Here is an 18874-nt window from a genome sequence, read left to right as displayed (position 1 = left end):
CACTGCCTTCATATATTAGGTGAACTTGATGATGAATCCTGATAACAGTGACATGCAAGCAGAGAAGTCGGACAGGAAAGAGTTTGTGTCCCTGCTGAAGAGCATGCTGCTGATCAATGCGGAGGACAGGACTGTTCCCTCCAGCGTCCTTAGTCACTCTTTCCTCACTATGACTCATCTGACTGACTACCCCAGCAGTAACCAGTAAGGCTACTACAACTGCCCTTGACACAAAAATGTGTTGGCCTTTTCTGTTACAATTTAATTTAGCAGATGCTTTTGTCCAAAGCTTTGACTTCTTTTTGGTTTTTGATGCTTTGATTTTCTGTGCTGTAGTAACTAGAAATATGCACAAATACTTGAGTTGAAACATTCCTCCTCACCCCACTATAACTCCTCTAATCCCTTCCAGTGTGCAGTCATCTTTTCGCATCATGGACATGTGCCACAGTCAACCCACCAATGCCGTTTTTGATGCCCTAAATCAGAACACCATTCATTTCTCAAGACTTCCTTTAGCCCCCACAGCCCCATGCAGCCTCCCTCTGGGCTACAGCAACATACAAGTCCACACTCAGGTGAGAAACTCTCGCCTTGGTTGTTATCTGTAAGTAAATTGTTTTTTAATTTCTTTTCCAGGGCATGTTTTACCTCCATATTACCAAGCACTAACTTCTATAATAATTAATTCTCTCTAACTAAGCATTACAGTGGCTAGATTATTTAATTTAAAGCTATGTCACCATTGTTTTGAAGATACCTTATTTTGCAGGACAGAGAACCTCAATAAATGCCTATACATACGTCTTAAATGTGGTAACATAATAATTCTGTGCTCTTAGTTTTGACTGATGACCTAACGTTGCCCTCTCCTGGGTAGAAGATGCCATTACATATCTTCCAGGAACGTAGGCCTTCGTGTATTTGTCATATGTGACACCGTCAATCACTGTGCTCTAAAGTTATTGCTTGTCTTCTTGTCATGTCTATACTTCACTGTGTCTTTCTTTGTTCAACTTTATTCATCAACTCTATTCCACTAAATCTATCTTCTGTTTTCTCTTTCACATTTTCCCTATTCCTCTTTATTCTCTTCTCTGCTTGCCACTTTTGTTTAATTAATTTGACCTTTGTCCCTTCCATTGCCCCCTTTACTTTTTTCTTATACAGACTATAACACAGTCTGCCCCCTCATTGTTGCATCCCCGGATAAATCTAGCAACTGGGAATGGTCAGTTTGGGTGCTGTGACTCATTCCCACCTGCCCTTCTTCTTTGTCCTCCCAACATGCAAGGTAGGTAGACTGCACGCTGGTAACAACGATCCCATACATTTAACTTTCTACAGGGCTGTCAAAATAACGATGAATTTAGATTCATTTCGGTTAATTAATCATAGAAAAAATAATGTGCCAAGTTTTTTTTAAAATCCTATTTTTATTGAATTTTTTAACATAAGCAAATATTATACAATAATTGTACTTTACATCTAGTCCAAAAAACAAGTAAAGAAAAACGAAAAAAACATAAAAAGTGGGACACCCCTCATGGCAGGCAATCTGAACTGGTTGACCTTTTAAACAATTTCATTTTAAAATTATTGTTTTTTCTTTTTCCAGAATATTTATTTGATTATTGTTGTTTCACTGGTTTGTAAAGAGCAAATTTGAAGTCTCCGGTGCAGAGAAAGAGGTTTTCTGAAACACAAAATGGCATTTAAATTGATCTGAGATCTGTAATAGAGGATAGAGCAAGGGAAGACAAAGACTCAAGTGTAACTGAGGTGGCCTCCTTCTACAGCCAAATGGGGAATGTGGATATATCTCTGTTTTGCAACCAGTATTGAATTATCCTAAGATTAGTGGCCCAATAATAGGACCTGATATCTGGTAGTGCATGACCTCCGTCTGGTTTGGGCCTCTGCAAGAGCAATTTCTGTATCCTAGGAGACTGTCCACCCCAAATAAATGATAGAATTAAGCCATCAATCTTTATGAAAAAAGTATTTGGAAGAGGAACTGGTAGGCATTGAAAGAGATATAGGAATTTAGTGAGAGTATTTATTTTAATTGAATTAATTTTTGCAGCTAAAGACAGTGGTAGTAAGAACCACCATTCGAAATCATCCTTAGTTTGTGTTAACAGAGGAGCAAAATTGTCCTGAAAGGTGTTTGCAAATCTGTTGGTCTTGTATACAAAGATAGGTGAAACTGTTATGAGAGATTTTAAATGGCGTGTTATGTAAAGGAAAACTTGTTGTGGCCTCATCAATGACCGAAGGATGAGATTGATAGATTGATCCATAGATCTTCATTGTCAACAAAAGGCAGATTGGCAGCTCATTGGTATAGGCAAAACAGCAATTCTTAATAAATCCTTTATTATTTCTTTATTATTATTGCCAGTAGTTTGGCTAAGATTTTGTAATAAACTTTTACTTTTATTGCGTTTCACTGGGTTATTGATGCCACTGAAATTCCAAGTGACAAAATTAAGAACATTCCGTCCGGCCGAATGAACCACACAAGACTGAATCATGTATAAAGAGAAAGATAATGTGTAAAGGCATATTTAAGTGCAAGTACAAAAATCAAACAAAAGTCAAAACAAAACAAAGCAAAAAACCTGAAGGAACTGTATACAAATAAAGAGAAGAAAATTTCTCTCCCCTTACCCTCTCTTGCCGAAGCATCTCCCCTGCTGAGATGCAAGATAAACCCTAAACACAGAAAAAACTTAGAGCAAAGTATGCTAACCTATACTCTTTGCTACGTGAGATTGGTGACCAATATGAACAAAACATGCATAAATTGACCCCCAGTGGAGTCATATAAAAACTAGCACCAGTTAAAAAGGGATATTGATAAATAAAAAATAATATATTAGTTTTTGCTGATATAAAACAGATGTCTGGATGAATGTAAGACAGAGCCATTTGACTCTTAACAAGCAGAGGACGCTTTAATTATTTTTCAACACCTGGGCCAGACCCATAGCTCAATATACAGCTGGAGTCAAGAAATGTAACAGCCACCTTACTTGTGGTTACAACTATAAACCAGCACAAAAATGACAATTACCAACATATGCCATATGCAGAACATATGTTCTGAAAAGACACATAATAATCACTAACAAAAAATATTATTCGCGTTTTGGAACATATAACAGCAAACTTAACTTAGCAAACTTAACCCTAACAGACTCCCTATCACTGCCAGGTTCGATAGTTACGAAACGAAGCTTTAAGTTTTATTTTCTGCTAGTTTCACAGCGGTTACACTCTAAACACAAACTCTTACACGTCTACACCTCCGTACAACCCCGCACGAAGGCAAAGGATTTTGTTTTAATAGGCCAAAGTCGCACCTCATCCTGCCGATTGTGTGTTTCTGTCTACGCCCTCTGTCATACCTGCAGTTCCTTACAGCTGCGACACACACACACACACACACGGACTGTTCTCATTCACATAACAGCAAATGAAGACATTTTGTGAAGTCCCTTTCACATCTCCTTAAGATGTTTAGGTTACGATGTTACAGACGGACAGAGAGCAGAGCAGAGACAGACAGAGAGCAGACCAGAGAGAGCCATGTCACCTTGGTGCTACATTTTGATTTAGACCCAACCTGCAAACAGTTGGCTGAGCTCCAGACCACTGCCCAGCGATGGATGTCCAGAAATCAATCCATCAAATTTTATTTGTATAGCGCCAAATCATAACCAAAGTTCAATCAATCAAATTCAATCAAATTTTATTTGTATAGCGCCAAATCATAACCAGGGTTATCTCGAGACACTTTACAGAAAGAGCAGGTCTAGACCGACTCTTTGTTAAGTTATTTAAAGAGAGGCCCAACATGAATCCACCATGAGTAGCACTAAGCAATTCGGCACATTGGCAAGGAAAAACTTCCTTTTAACAGGCAGAAACCTCGAGCAGAACCAGACTCATGTTGAACAGCCATCTGCCTCGACTGGATGGGCCGAAAATGGGATAGAAGGAGATGCAGGATAGAGACAGGCAAAGAGAGCAACAACAACATATGTTCTTGTTACCACAACAACATATGTCCTTGTTACATGAACAACAACAGACACATACTTATGGTTACAATGCCAATAATAGTGGTAGACTAGGGTGAAGATTGGCTAAATAAATAAATAAATAAATAAATTAGCGAGAGAAGCAGAGTAATGATAAAGGCTGAGGTAATCATAATTGTAACAGTTGAAGTCAACAGGTCTACTATTAGCATTAGCAGCAACAATAATGATACTATGGGGAAGGCTGATGTTAGTAGTTGTTGCAGTCGAGCAGGTCCACAGCAGCAGGTGGTCTGCAGCAACGATCCTCAGGAACCTTCAAGACAAGGGAGCACAACTCCCGGGAAGATATGTGGTTAGTAATGTTAATGGGACCAGAAGATACAGAGTTAATGAGCTGCATTAATACAAGAGAGATAAGCATACATTCACAGAAGATCTGTGGTTAGTTCTCCAAGATGTTTGGAACAACCTACCAGCCGAGTTCCTTCAAAAACTGTGTGCAAGTGTACCTAGAAGAATTAATGCCGTTTTGGAAGCAAAGGGTGGTCACACCAAATATTGATTTGATTTAGATTTCTCTTCTGTTCATTCACTGCATTTTGTTAATTGATGAAAATAAACTTCCATTTTTTAAAGCATTTTTAGTTTACAGCATTTTTTCACACCTGCCTAAAACTTTTGCACAGTACTGTACATCATACCGTATAAGTAACACAACTGCAGCACACAAGTCTATTTGTACTTATTTTATTAAGAAACGTGTCGCTTAAACTGAACTCTCTCTAGTTTATTTTTTAAAATTGCAATAAATATGGCAGAACAAAAAGATATCGCAATATCCGTTTTTTCCAATATTGTGCAGCCCTAAATTACACTCTATTTTGTTCCCTGATCTTACACTGTAAGTGTATGTCACCGCGCAAACAAAGGCATCAAGGGGCGGCTGTGGCTCAGTGGTAGAGTGGTTCGTCTTTCAATCGGAAGGTCTGAGGTTCGATCCCCAGCTTCCTCAGGCTACATGTCGAAGTGTCCTTGGGCAAGACACTGAACCCCAAATTGCTTTTGGTGGCAGAGCCAACGGGTATGAATGTGGTATCTGATTGACAGTTGGGCAGCCTCTGCCATCAGTGTATGAATGTGTGTGTGAATGTGACATGTAGTGTAAAAGCAGCTTTGAGTGGTCGCAGAGACTAGAAAAGCGCTATATAAGTACAGTCCATTTACCATTTACTATTTACAACTGTCTGCAGCAGCTTTGTGAACATGATAAAACGGATGACTCACTGAGTAGAGAGCTTTGATTTTTATTTTATAATCCATCTGATAGGACATCACCATCCGTGATCGATTAATAAGTGCACCATCTCCCCCTGATCTCTACCTCCCATACCTGTGGAGTCTACACATATGCTCTGCAAAGTAACAAACAGACAAAGACGTCCTCTGGTACCTTCCTCCTGTAAATGCATTGATTGAGGTGTGACCTCTCCCTTTTAATATGAATTTACTTCTGTTGCTGTTTTAAAATATTGTGAAAGGTACCGGTGTCATTTGGTACCACGTACCACGGTACATTGTTTTTGAGGCAGTAGGTAAGATGGAGAAGAGAGTGGACTTTGCTTCAAAATTTGAAGATTACAACCTCCAGGTCCCTCCCCTTCTCTCTCTGCGGTGCTCAGTCCTGCCTCCAAAGCCCTCCCAGCAGAGGAGGCTATCATGCGTGCACAGGCTAGTAACCACAGCAACTGAAGAAGCCAGGTATACAATATGACAGACACACTGGTAAAACCGAGAAATGACCACAACCGCTGCCATTGTATTACACCACCAACACTATCGAAGTAGATACACATCAACTTTAACTTTAAATTTAACTTTAACTTAACAAAGAGTCGGTGTCTCGAGATAACCCTGGTTATGATTTGGCGCTATACAAATAAAATTTGATTGATTGATTGACATCAAACCAGTGGAAATCAGTGTTTTTGCTGTGATCGGTAATCTACAGCAAATTCTATTTGGCAAAACCACCAGCACTTAGTTTGCTAACAGAAACTGTGGAAAATCAGTACCAACTAAGAAGTAAACAAACTGATGTTGAACATTTAGCCATGAGAGCACAGGCACACATAACTATCAGGAGAAAGTCCCAAACGGTAACAATTTCTGGGCACGTGAAGGAGTGCGATTGACAGTAGCCTGAGAGATTGCTCGGCTCTGATTGGTTGTTGTGGTTCGGGAGCGATGGATTCTTGCAAATACCATTAGGAGCAGTGGGAGGAGCCAGAGGAACATGATTTTTGAACAGATTGTCTCTCTCATGTACTACTGCATGTTTAATGTGACAGTTAGAACAAATATGACAAAAAGTTTTAAGTTTTAAGTTTTAATAATGTTACCTACTGAACCTTTAATGCACACTGTCATTGACAATGAGCTTCTCCCACACCTGGCTCACTTGTTGTTGTGAAAACGGTTGTGAAACATAATGCTGATGACAACAGTCAACACAGCAGACAGGAAGAGAGAAACAAAAAGACGGAGGTGGGGCAAGCAGTTGATCAGATTAAAGTTTTTCTGTTAATTTACACTCGGGTGAAGAATAGAGCACACTATATTGGGGAAGTACTAACTAACCAACAAGAAAATGTGTAATGCAGACTAAGTAAGTCTACCTGTTATGCAATGCTTCCTACAGAAATTATTGATATATGCAATTAATTTAGTTAGTTAATCTATTCTATTAATTTTCTAGCTTTTTAGTAATTATTACGTTTACTTACCTTAAAAAAACAATGGCATATAAATATCATTTACAGTGTTATAGTAAGTATTTTTGCTTAGTGTGTTACATTATAAAATGCCTTAATGTATTGAATTGGAGCCATAGATTCAACAAAATAATTTTAAACTTAGCTATGTCCTTCCTGATGTGCATGAATAAAAGATTGTTTGGTGTATGCTTTTTTTTAAGGTAATCTTAACCAACCAGCAGGGTATTCTGTTCCAATGGTGACTCAGGCCCCTCCTATACAGCCATTACCAGTGAGGCCCGGTGTAATTGCTCAAGTAAGAGACTGACTCGACATAGATTCTACATAAGCATGTAGTTCAGGTTGCTAGCCTGCTGTTTAGAATTTACCACTTTTTTAAAAATCCCTAACACAGACTGTAAACCTAATATCACCCCTAAGTCTGGGGGACTTGATACAGATCATAGCAATTTAGATAGATATTTATTATCCTGCCTAATTTTCCTGCCTTTTTCCTGTAGCAGGCCTGGACCAGCCGGGGGCAACAACTCCTGGTCCCAGCAGCCTGGCAGCAGATGACTCAAGTGGGCCCTCCTCCATCCCATCCCCCTCCAGCACCCCCGTCCTCTCTTTCCAGCGACACCAAGGTCAGCACACAAAGGATCAGCGAATGGAGGTGAGTCAACTTACTCTAAGTCACCCAAAAAATGGAAATTCCCATTTGGCATTTTTTTGTTTTGCATTTAGTGTGTGTACATACAATAAAGTTACCAAGTTACTGTATGCTCACGGTTATAACATAATTTTTTAAAAAATGTAATGTAAAAAAAAAACACTGCTCAGAGAGGAGAGCAATGAGCATGCGGTTGTTAAAATATTTATGAAAACAAAAATGAAATGAAAAAACAGCATTTCAAAGGTATCTTTTTTATTCAATCAAGGCATCTTTTTTCATTATTTTTTCTTCCATTATTGTGCTGTGATTGTCACATATGAATTGGCAATAGCAACCGATGCTTTGACATCATTTGCAACCATTTACTCTGCATTTAACTGTACTTATTTGTTATTGTACCTTGGCTCAAATGTAAGGTCCTACAGGGCTACAGATGCTGTAATAACCACAAACTTTGTAGTAGTTTTGGAAAAGGTGTGGTTGGATACTCGGCTTCAAATAGCAAAAATGCATATATGATATCAGAGTTGAGTGCGTCATAAAGCATCCATTTATTACTTCCACACTTCAACTGTACAACTGTACTCTCTTCTTCACCTCGTTAAATTGTAATTCACAAAGCATTTTAATCTGATCACTTTGCTTCAGACCCCCAACGCACCTGTACCTCTGCTCTCTGCAGCGCTACTGCAACAATACAATAAATGTATGTAGCGGAAACACTGCTGCTTCTCCAAGTCCACCACATTCACAAAATAAAAGAATGACACGTTTCATCTCAAATGGTAGATGTGCACCGGGGACAGCACACACAGGCATGATTGAGAAAAAAGGCGATTGTTAGGTAGGTAATTGCAACAGGTATGTGCAGAGAGTTCAGAGTATGTGGACAGGAGTTAGCTCAGACTCAGAGAGGAAGATTGCTTGCGAGCCGAGAAGTGTTATTGCACCTGTGAGGGCGCGACAATCTTGACTGGTTCAAGGAAATTTATGACGTCATAAATATCATACATAACCACGCCCAATTTAACCCCAGCGTCAGGGAAGTTAACAAAGAAAGAATGGCAATAATTCGAGTTTGGATTAAAACTAATTTATAAAACTTTAAAGATGCTTACTAGTATGTACATAAGACCCTAGATTACACAGTTAGAAGGATTTTGTGGATTTGGGTTTACAGGGGCTTTAATATTGAGGTCTTTGTCTTTACTTTTGTTGCTTGGCTATCATCCTTGTTCATCCTCACCAGCTGAGTCTTAAGATTTGTCTTGACGCTAGAATCAGTTGCACCCTGATTTGGATAGTTTAGCTTCCTCTGATTGGATGGTCAGGGAACAACGTAGAGGCAATCTGATTGGCTGGTTAGCTGAGGCGTAAGAAAGGGTCAAAATTCGTGCTTGTAACTTTAGGTTCACACATGCACGTCGGAAATTTGTGTCTGTAACTCAGACTTTGTAAAATCTCAAAGTTGAAAATAATGTGGCACAAATTCAGTTTCAAATAGCAAAACATTTTATATTTTGCAAATCTTTTCAGTGTGCAAAAAATATTTCTACACCTGCAAAACTTATTTACAAATTCACAAACTTGAATCTGTGAGGACACATTTTTTCTTTACACATTCACAAATTTAGACCACCACTGGTTTTTGCTTCGGCTTGCTGAATCTTATGCATGTCTCACAGTTTTATACAATGTCCTTGAGAATTGTGTTACATTCATCATCGGTATTACATGAGCAGGCCATGCTTTCACAGTGAAAATTTCCTCCTCATTTTGAATCTTGCTTTCCTCTAGGTTAATATCATCTCTTATTTTCACACAATAATGTCCTGATGATATTGACACAATGTTCAAGCAACCAGTCAATGTCCAAAACTGCAACTGCTCTTTTCAGTGAGGCTTTGCTTAAAAGCTATGGAATATCAACCAGGACAACTTCCGTTTCTATTTGACATTTAGTCTTTTTGAATTATCTTTCACACTTTCGTGTCCCCCATTTTCAGTAACTCACTCTGTGCTAGTCCACTACAGCAAATCCTAAAGACTCAATAAAAATGCCAGGGAATGACAATTACCTGTTACATTCTTCAACATCTGTCAGTCTTTTGTCTTCTGTCAATTTGGAATGTCATTTTTGTATGGGCTTTTGCCCAGTGATATGTGCTTTGGCAGACTACGTATCTTGTTCTTCTCCTGCTCTGCTTTCTCTCTTTTACCAGTTAATGTTGTGTAGTATGCAGAGTCAGCAGTGTCTCCACAGTGCAGTTCACATAACTCTCTTTTGGCATGTTAATGCCAAAGATTTGCTTCAAGGCTGACTTCATATTTAAAAATGAGAGGCTTAGACAAGGTGTAAAGCGCTAGCTATTTGTCCTAAACATGAAGTCCTGCCGTGTCAAGTAGCTAATACGGCATCTGGAAGCTCCATTTTGAGTTTAGTTATTCTGTTGTACCAAAGGTCAAATTTGACAATGTAGTCCACCATGAGAATGCCATTTTCCTTTGTTATCCAGTCATACTTAGCCTCACACTGTACTTATGATCTTTTTCCTCTTTCAAAAACCCAGAGTCCAATTTTGTCAAAAGTTGTAGTCATTCGGTCATCCTTTTTCAACTCTACTGCGGCTATTTGCAGTGCACTGTTCCTCCCTCTTCGTGTTCGCGACAAGCGACACTGCTATAGCCTGCTCTTTTTTTTTCCAGGTTGATAACTAGCTTCCAAATTTCAACCTCATTTTTCTAACTTTTGGAAGACTTCTTCTCTTCAAACGATGGCGATAATTTGTATTTGCCAGCAGCCATCCTCAGCTACAATTGTTAGTTCAATAAGTGTTAAACAACCACAAAAACAACAATAGTGTGCCCCCTTTTACAGATGCGCAATATAAAACATTGCATTTTAACAGTATATGCAAGGATTCCAACATTTAAAAACATTTTCATGACTAATGAATGTCACCAAATCTGCAATATGTTTCTCTTGCACCTCTTTTTAGTTTTTTCTTTGAAACATTTTAACAGGAAAGTGCGTCCCTACAGCAGCCACCACAATTCATTGATGCAACAGCCTCTCCTGACTAATCAGATGACTGCTTTCTCAGCCCATCAACCAATCAACATTGGCATAGCTCATGTTGTGTGGCCCCAGCCAGCCAATAAAAGGAACAGACATAGTCATAACAGGTAAGATTTTGCTCCTTACTCATGCCTTGAAGTTTATCTGCTAGGTCACTTTATTGATTTCTTATATAACCTGTTCTGTTTTAAGGAACTACTACCCCAGCAACATCCACATACCAGTATGTCGGACCCCCAAGATGGCGGATGTTGTTCGGGCAGTGGCACAAAAGGAGCAGCCACAGAGAGTGTTTAAGAAATTTGAAAGAAGGAAAATAGAAGTTCAAAACACAGATAGAGAGCAAGATGATATAGAAGAGGAAAAATGCTGCTTCAAAGAGGTGATGCTAAGTGGAAATAGCCAGCTTGACCTGTCCAGTCAACAACACAGAGATGTGGTAGTTTTGATGGGGGGCACACCAAGCCCTGCTCCCAGTGTGATCAGTGTCCATAGTGAACTGCCCGACAGAGAGGACGAGGGGGAAGATGAGGAACCTCAAAGGTGCCATTTGAACGAGTGAGTAACATACAAATATAAAAGGAAATGGGAACAGCAACCTCGGGAACACTGATTTTAAAATCTTAGACTTTCATATTAACCAAATTAGTTTGTTATACATTATTCTAAACTTGGTTGAACCTGAGTATTGCTTACTGAAATTTTCTATCCGTAGGTGTAAAGAGGAATGTGTGTGTGAGGCGTGCAGAAATACCAATGTCTCAATGGAGAGAGTATGCTCTCTTAGCAGCCCAGACAGCAGCCTCAGCACGAGTTCTTTTGCCTCCAACTCTCTTCAGTCCAGCCCCTCAGTCTCACCCTGCAAGGGACCAAACAGGTAGTCATTTATAGATGTCTTAACTTAATGTCCCAATAACTACTGCAGAAGGTAATGTTAAACCGAGAGAAATACCTTCTTTCCAGACCCAGTCATCTTTATGTGCTATTCTCTTTTGTTTTCAGTATGTCTGAGGATGACGGCCACGAGAGTGGCTGTGAAACAGTGGAAGGCTCCCCTAATTGCGACATATCAAACTCCCCGCATGGGAACAATAACTACTGTTACCTTGACAACAGAAACCATAACAACCGCCCATCGTTGGCTACAATGGTAGCACCACTGCCTACCCCTGCAGTACGGGGCAAGAGTCTTCATGGGGTCCGGACAATGGTGGTTCCACCAATGTCAGTGCAAAACAACAACAATCCAAGAACAGTGGAGCGTGCCCAGAGAACAGGTCAGTGAACATTTTAACAAAAGGGAGCACATTTATTTGTTTTGTATTTGTATGAACTGTATTTCTCTTTCAAAGGTGAGAAGAAAATAAAAGTCCCTTTTTCAATTTTTTATTACAAGTTAAGAAACACTGAAGCTCTCTGCTGTAAATATTGTTTGTTCTTACATTCAGATGATGCAAAGATGCATTCAAAGGAGGAAATGCTAACATTAAATAAAATGTTTCTAATCTTTGCTGCAGGATAAGTGTCTAAAATATAGTCCTCCTCATTTGACACATCTTTGATACATCTGATCTTTCTATGTGAATCAATGACCGACGAAGAGAGCGGGAGAAATTACTTCATGTGTAGTACAGCAACAACATGTTTTTGTTCTTTGTGTTTTGATGGTCTTGATGCAGCAGCGTCTAGATTGAAAAGTGGCCGATGGTATGCCACGCTATGCGCAGGTAGTTCAGCAGCATGTGCCATGGCCCATGGTATGCCAGTAGGGGGCCAGCGTCATGTGCTGATTTTTAAACTGGAGTGCCGGTCGTTCAGTGGCATGTGCCGATCACTAGACTGGTGTGCCAATCCCCTCAGTGGTATGCCACTCGTATTTCAACAGTATATATTGTTTCCTAACGGCAGGTGGTGCTCGAATTGGACGGCCACAATCAGTAACGCCCATGTTCCACCCCCATGATGCATATGAAAATTAAGACCAGGAAGAACTGGCAGGAACTATCTGTCCGTTCCTGAATCTCACCTTGCAAACTAAAGGGGACCGGGCAGAGTCATCATTCTCTTTTAAATCGTTATTGCATATTGTATTCATTTTTATCAAGATTATTTTATGGTCATGGTCTTTTGTCCAACTGTTATTACTCCTTGTATTTTGATGTCTGCCTGTAAGGCACCTTGTAACTTTGTTTTTGAAAGATGCATTATAAATAAAGTTATTATTATTATTAAATTTCTTTAGGCCATGGCTGATGTGAACTAAAGCTAGACTTAAGTACTTATTGAACAAAAGTCTATATCAATTTTCTAGCTGGTGTGTCTGTTTGGTTGTTTTTTGAAGTCTTTGTAGTTGATGGCCTCTTGTCTTGCCAACTGTTTTTAGTGTATACATAGGCAATTAACAGATAACAAGTTACGTGTTGAGACACCACATGCTGCTAGAACAGCAGGATGAAACACCATTCCTTCAAAAGATATTACCTCCTTTGGTTTTTTGATAATAGTGGTGTCGGGCACTGTTAAACCTCTCAGTCAAAAATCTTCCAAATCACACTTATGAAACCCTTCAGTGACCCCTTGGATAGATAGGGGCATGTTCATCCTGGAAAGACCACTCCAATTCGGATAGAAATGTTTTATCCAAGAATACAGGTGTCACTCAGAAGGAAGAAAATCAATTAGTAGTAGTTCTAGGAGGGCAATAGGACCCAGATCATTGCAGCAAAATGCATCCCACAGCTAATAGAGCCACCAGATCGTTTGCTGTAGGGATGAAGCTTTGGGGTTTTTCCTTAAGTTGTCACCAATCTGTTTGTCCTTGCCTGATTCATACTTGTCTCATTTTGTCCTCTCACTGTCACAGTCTCAGAGTCATGGTCCCAGTCCAAAGGGCGCTGCAGCGAACAGCAAAACACTAGCACTACCTCCTCCATACCCCTTCTCCCATCCGCCCCCTTGCAGCAGCAGGTGAAGGGGCAACAGCAGCAGCACCCTCTGGGCTTTGGACAGGTCAGTTTGGTCAAGTCTTTGTTGCACTAAGCTAACCCGCTGCTGGCTCCTGTTAATACTGAACAAACAAAAATGAGAGTGGTATCAATATTCTCATCTAACTAACAGCACAAATGTGAAAAAATGTATGTCCTATAATTTCAAAGTATTCCTTTTACTTTCTTTGGTTGCCAATGTGGTCGCCAATGTGCCGAATATTGCTAAGTGCTACTCATGGTGATTCATGTTGGGCCTCTCTTTAAATAACATAACAAAGAGTCGGTCTAGACCTGCTCTTTCTGTAAAGTGTCTTGAGATAACCCTGTTTATGATTTGGCGCTATACAAATAAAATTTGATTGATTGATTGATGATTGACTTTCTGTAGAACCTACACGTTTAACAGAGTGTACTTGTTTAATTCTTCTCTTAGGTGCAGGTTTATGGTTCAGACCACAGCAACAAAGAGTGGAATGGCAACTATGGGCCACTGGGACCACATGCCTACATTCCCCCAACTGTCCACACACACACCTTCACACACCTGCCACACAGTAGCCCCAAACACACTGTGTCCGGCCCTCACACACACACCCAAGGCCTGCCCACACACACCCTGATACCCTATCCCCCTAGCGGCCCCCTCACTGCTGCTCATCACCCGCACCCAATCCTGCCCTCTTGCCCTCCTCCTCCTCTCCTCCAGCAAAGCTACAGTCTCTCCCGCACCCAAGGAGGCGCCGTACTTCACCCAATGACCCTGGGCATCAGTACCCACCCCCATCACCCTGGTCACCCCACTCCCCACCCACACAGGCTCCTTCCATCTCCCACCGTCCACACACATCACCAGCATGGCTATGCCCACCACACCAACCAGTTCAAGCCTCCCTTCCCCCCTCGTCCTCCTTACATGGCCTCCCCAGCTGCCTACACGGGTTTCCCCCTAAGCCCAACCAAGCTACACCACCACCCTCAGTTCTCTTATATTTGAGGAGCAGGACGAGGCAAGAGCAGTACCTTCTGGTAAAAGAGGAAGTGGACTAAGACTGCAACCTGAGCTGGTAGAGCCAGCAGCAGAGCACAAATGGGACACTTGTGACACTTAAGTTAACAAGCAAAGGGTGTAAAACTATGTATGAAAGGGGACTGAGAAAGAAATACAAATTAAGATGATAATGTTTTATGGTGAGAGACAGTCTCAATCTAATCTTTAGGTTCACATCAAAAGTCAATGATTGTGTTGGGTTTCCAGAGCAAGCTAAGAACACAACTGCAAAATCATATGAGAAAACAGGATACCATGATTGATTAGAACTCAAGAGCTTTATAACAGAGCTGAACATGAGTAAATGAATTCACAAAAGATTATGATGATGATGAATTTTTTATAAGAATGTGTCCTTTGAACATTACCTCCTGTTGTTTGTTGTTTGGGTAGTGTTCAGAGAAAAGTATCTAATTAGAGGCTGGAAATCATTTATTGTTATTTCTGTACGGGTGCTCAGCCTCCCCTCCCTTAATCTTTGTTGCCTTGTAGCTTGTGCTAGCTGATCAGGTAGTTTTTTTCAGCCATCTAAGACTGTATTAACAGAATTGAATAATCCTATCTTTGTTTGAGGCAGACTTCACTGCTTATGTTTATGCAGAAGTCTATAGATTGTACCTTTAAATGGGCTTGCAGCACTTAACATTCAAACTCTAAAAACGATTGCGTTATGGGAGAGATATCAGGATAATGCTTGTAGTTATGTTTTATTAATGGAAAATTTTCAACTTCAGTTCTTTTTCTAACTCAGAGTTTTTTCTTAAACTAGAGGCTGCAGATTTAGGGCTTTGACTGAATGAGTTTTTTATTTACATAAAGAGTGATTCAATACTTTGATAATCACCTTCTATTTGCAATAATACTTAATTTACAACAACATTGTCACTGTTAACTGTAATGGCAATACAATCTAGATTGTCTCTGGGTTGCTGTGTTTCTATCATTTTGCTTTAGGCTGGACTTGCATTACTTTATTTTATGTTGTAGTTTCTGGGAATAGCATAGACTAAAAATATGAGATTGCTTTTACCTGATAAATGGTTCTATATAGTGGATGAAATAATCAGCTTACAGTATCATGGCTGGGCTATTGAGTGTGATGTGCGTTCTTTTTGTCTGTCTTAAAGCCTGTTTCTCAGTTTTGATACATTCCTTCAGGGTGGATGCATAGTCTTCATTTTCTTTTTGTCTCTTTTGTGTTTCTAATTTCCAGGTTTTAGTAGAAATGTCTCTTTATCTGTCAGCTTTTAATACAATCAGCACCAAAGACTGTTAATAACTTATTTCTGGAGCAATGTCAACACTATTTCACATTTCACCTCCAGCATACTGTTGCAGTTATCAACATTTGAATATATTGAGAATCCAAAAATCTCTATTTCAAATATAAGGTTGAGGTTTCTGAGCTATGTTTTGCAAATTGTGTTTTGACTGTATAGATAATATGCTGCTATGTACTAATTATCTGCCAGATGTAGCTGTGAATCTAGAGTATTAATTTCATTCTAGCCTGCTTTCTCAATTTTTATATTATAGTTTTGACGACTAGATAGAATAGAAGTGGGTTACATTTTAAAGTACGTTGAATGATATTCCTATATGCTAGCACCTATGTATATATGCTAGTGGTAGTGTATATTGGCTTTGTTGTTTTGAAGTGTTTTTTTATCTGCTGAAATTGAAGTTATGAGTTTTCTTCATTTTTGTTATTCTGTTGTTTTGGTTTGTGTCTATGTTTTTTTTGTCCCTGTGCAATTAGTATCAGTTAGTATTAGCTAGTTTCACTGTTGGATTGCGTGTGTTGTTGATGAAATATTGTATTTTAACCGTTATTGGGCTTTATTCACAACTCTTCGTACTGTACAACTAGTGCCTTTCTTCTAACAAGTGGCTGACAGATGATGTCTTGCATTGATATCAAAGCATTCGTAAACATTTTTGTACTAGTTTCTTCCAAGGAGAACGGCTCCTTTTTCACATCATGAAACCCCAAAGTTGTTTGTTGGACTAAGATGAGGTCTGAAAACTGTTTTTTTTTTTACAGAATTCTAAGAGTAAAAGTCAGGTTATGTACCTTCCATACTCAAAACATAGAATCTAACAATTCACATATACAAAGCTTTATTCTAACACTGAATGTATTTGTGGAACTTGAGTCATATGTTTTTGGTTTTCAAATTAGATATTTGTTGCATTTCTGATGACTGCAGTGCCTTTTGTAATGTTTTGTAGATATCATGTGTCAGGGGTTCTTCCAAAATGCTTTATCCATCGCTCATTCTCAGAGTTCAGATCCAAAGCTGTCCCATCCTCTTCTGTGGCAGCATATTGTTGCCACTGTGACAAAAAAAATTGCTCAATTTTCATGTGATAACAAAAAACTTTGGTTTTTACAACAAATGTTGAAAAACTGAATAATTTGGTATTTATTAATAACAAAAACAGGTGTGATATCATTAACAATTATTTGTTATATCTTAAAAGCTCTTGTCAAAAGAAAAGATTTTCACATAAACAAGGCGGAGCAAAATATTTTGCTGTGATGGCGATATGCTTTCGTAATCACCTACCATCTACTATATGTATGAAATTGTATTGGTTTTGCTTTTTTGTGGGTGTATTTTATGTTCTTATCTTATATAATCAGGCCTAAGGACTTCATATCTATACTCAAAAGTGAGGGGAACGTTGAGCTTACTGTCTTTTTTGTTAAACAGGATTTATTTTTCTGATATGGTTATAAATAGATTAGGTCCAGTCCATCAATCTGTTAGAAAAAAATGTAGCTGTCTTCTTTCAGAAATTACTGATTTAGTCCCTAAAGGCAATATTTTACTGGGACAAAACAGACTACATGACAAAACTACTAACACAAGCAATGACCATCTTGTTTAGGTATTGAGCTGAAAACGAAACAAAGCAAATTCTAAATCCTAATGTTTTTGGTACATTTTGTACTACAGCTGTATAATTATGGCGTTGACATTTATTGTATTTAGGAACAATTGTGTAAACATGATTACTAGATTGAAAATTATACTACTCTAAATATGGGTAGTTCTGCGTTGCTTTATGATTTCTTTTTCTTGTATGCTACACTAGATGGATATGTAGCAACTGCACTGTGCAATACACAACAATATGAGGGCTGGGAAAATGTCTGTTTGTCTTACCAGTTTGTGTAATTTTCTTTTCCCTCATCTAGTTCTCACTGATTTTCATTGTGACAAAGCATTATGTACTTTATGACAAAAAGCAGGTTTCGTCTTGGTGACTCTTATTGACGATTGTTAACTATGAATTGATGGTATATTATGTCAAGATTCACTTAAATTAAACTATCTTTTGCTTCAGTTGCTGATGCCTTTGTGGACATGCTTGTCACCTACATTTGTAACTGTTTAACTAAAAAGCATTTACTGCCAAGTAGCGTAGAGGAAGAAGGCTCTACAGTTACGTATGTTTGTTTATATAAGTGTCAATAAATGAATATTATTTATATTCAGCCAGTCACCGAAATAAATTTTTTAACTTCAGAAAGTGGGTGCACCCAAAGGCAGACAATGAGACGAATGCTCTCATTGTAAAATAAATACATACTGTATATGAATCAATATTGGAGACAGGGGGTCACCCCTGAAGCCACACCATTCAAGTGTGTGATTTTCCCTTGGTCCTAACTTTTACTTTTTCCACTTTTTAACAATTTAATATCAGATAGATATTTTAGCCTGAATGACTTCCATCCCCTCAATCATATAATTAACCACATAACTCAGGGCACAGCCAAGTTAGCGGGTTGCAGCCATTTTTTATACCAGCCTATCAATGAGCCCTAGTCCTAAACTTTAATGTAGCTCATTTGAAAGCCTTGTTCTTGTGCTGTGTCTAGGCAAACGGCAATCGTTAGGTCATCAACACACTAGCATAACGTACCCCTAAACACCACACTGTCCATCTGTCTTGTATGTATATTTCAAATTTCAAAATAAAAAATATAGCTTAACCCTTTCTGCTGGAGAATTTATTAGATGCACAAGTGATTGGACCCTACACTCTTCCACAAGTGGGCCAAAAATGACCCGTATTAGAATGAATGTGTTTTGGTTAAGAGTTTATATTATAGTTTGTATTACACTTTCTCCACACAATAATGATTTCATGTGATTTCATGTTTAAAATATTTGTATTTTTAACATCTTAAAACATTTTGACCGTTTTGATAACTGAAAAAATAAGAAAATTACACAAAACAGCAATTGAAAAATGTCAACATCCA

General features: G+C 38.8%; 1 protein-coding gene across 1 annotated transcript in view; it reads left to right on the top strand.

Annotated features, from left to right (window-relative positions):
* Positions 1-14577, top strand: part of hipk3a (homeodomain interacting protein kinase 3a) — a 58730-nt gene extending 44153 nt beyond the window's left edge. Inside the window, 11 exon segments of the mRNA XM_069687049.1 lie at positions 20-204; positions 413-578; positions 1171-1294; positions 7027-7121; positions 7327-7481; positions 10506-10667; positions 10753-11118; positions 11276-11437; positions 11563-11837; positions 13424-13569; positions 13981-14577. Coding sequence (XP_069543150.1) covers positions 20-204; positions 413-578; positions 1171-1294; positions 7027-7121; positions 7327-7481; positions 10506-10667; positions 10753-11118; positions 11276-11437; positions 11563-11837; positions 13424-13569; positions 13981-14577 — 2433 coding nt within the window.
* The last annotated feature ends 4297 nt before the right edge of the window (positions 14578-18874 follow it).

Source organism: Semicossyphus pulcher, unplaced genomic scaffold, assembly GCF_022749685.1.
Source record: "Semicossyphus pulcher isolate SPU_LCO1_2020_fin unplaced genomic scaffold, fSemPul1.0.p SCAF_8, whole genome shotgun sequence".
NCBI classification, from domain to species: Eukaryota; Metazoa; Chordata; class Actinopteri; order Labriformes; family Labridae; genus Semicossyphus; species Semicossyphus pulcher.
This window is presented reverse-complemented; position numbering and strand designations above follow the sequence as displayed.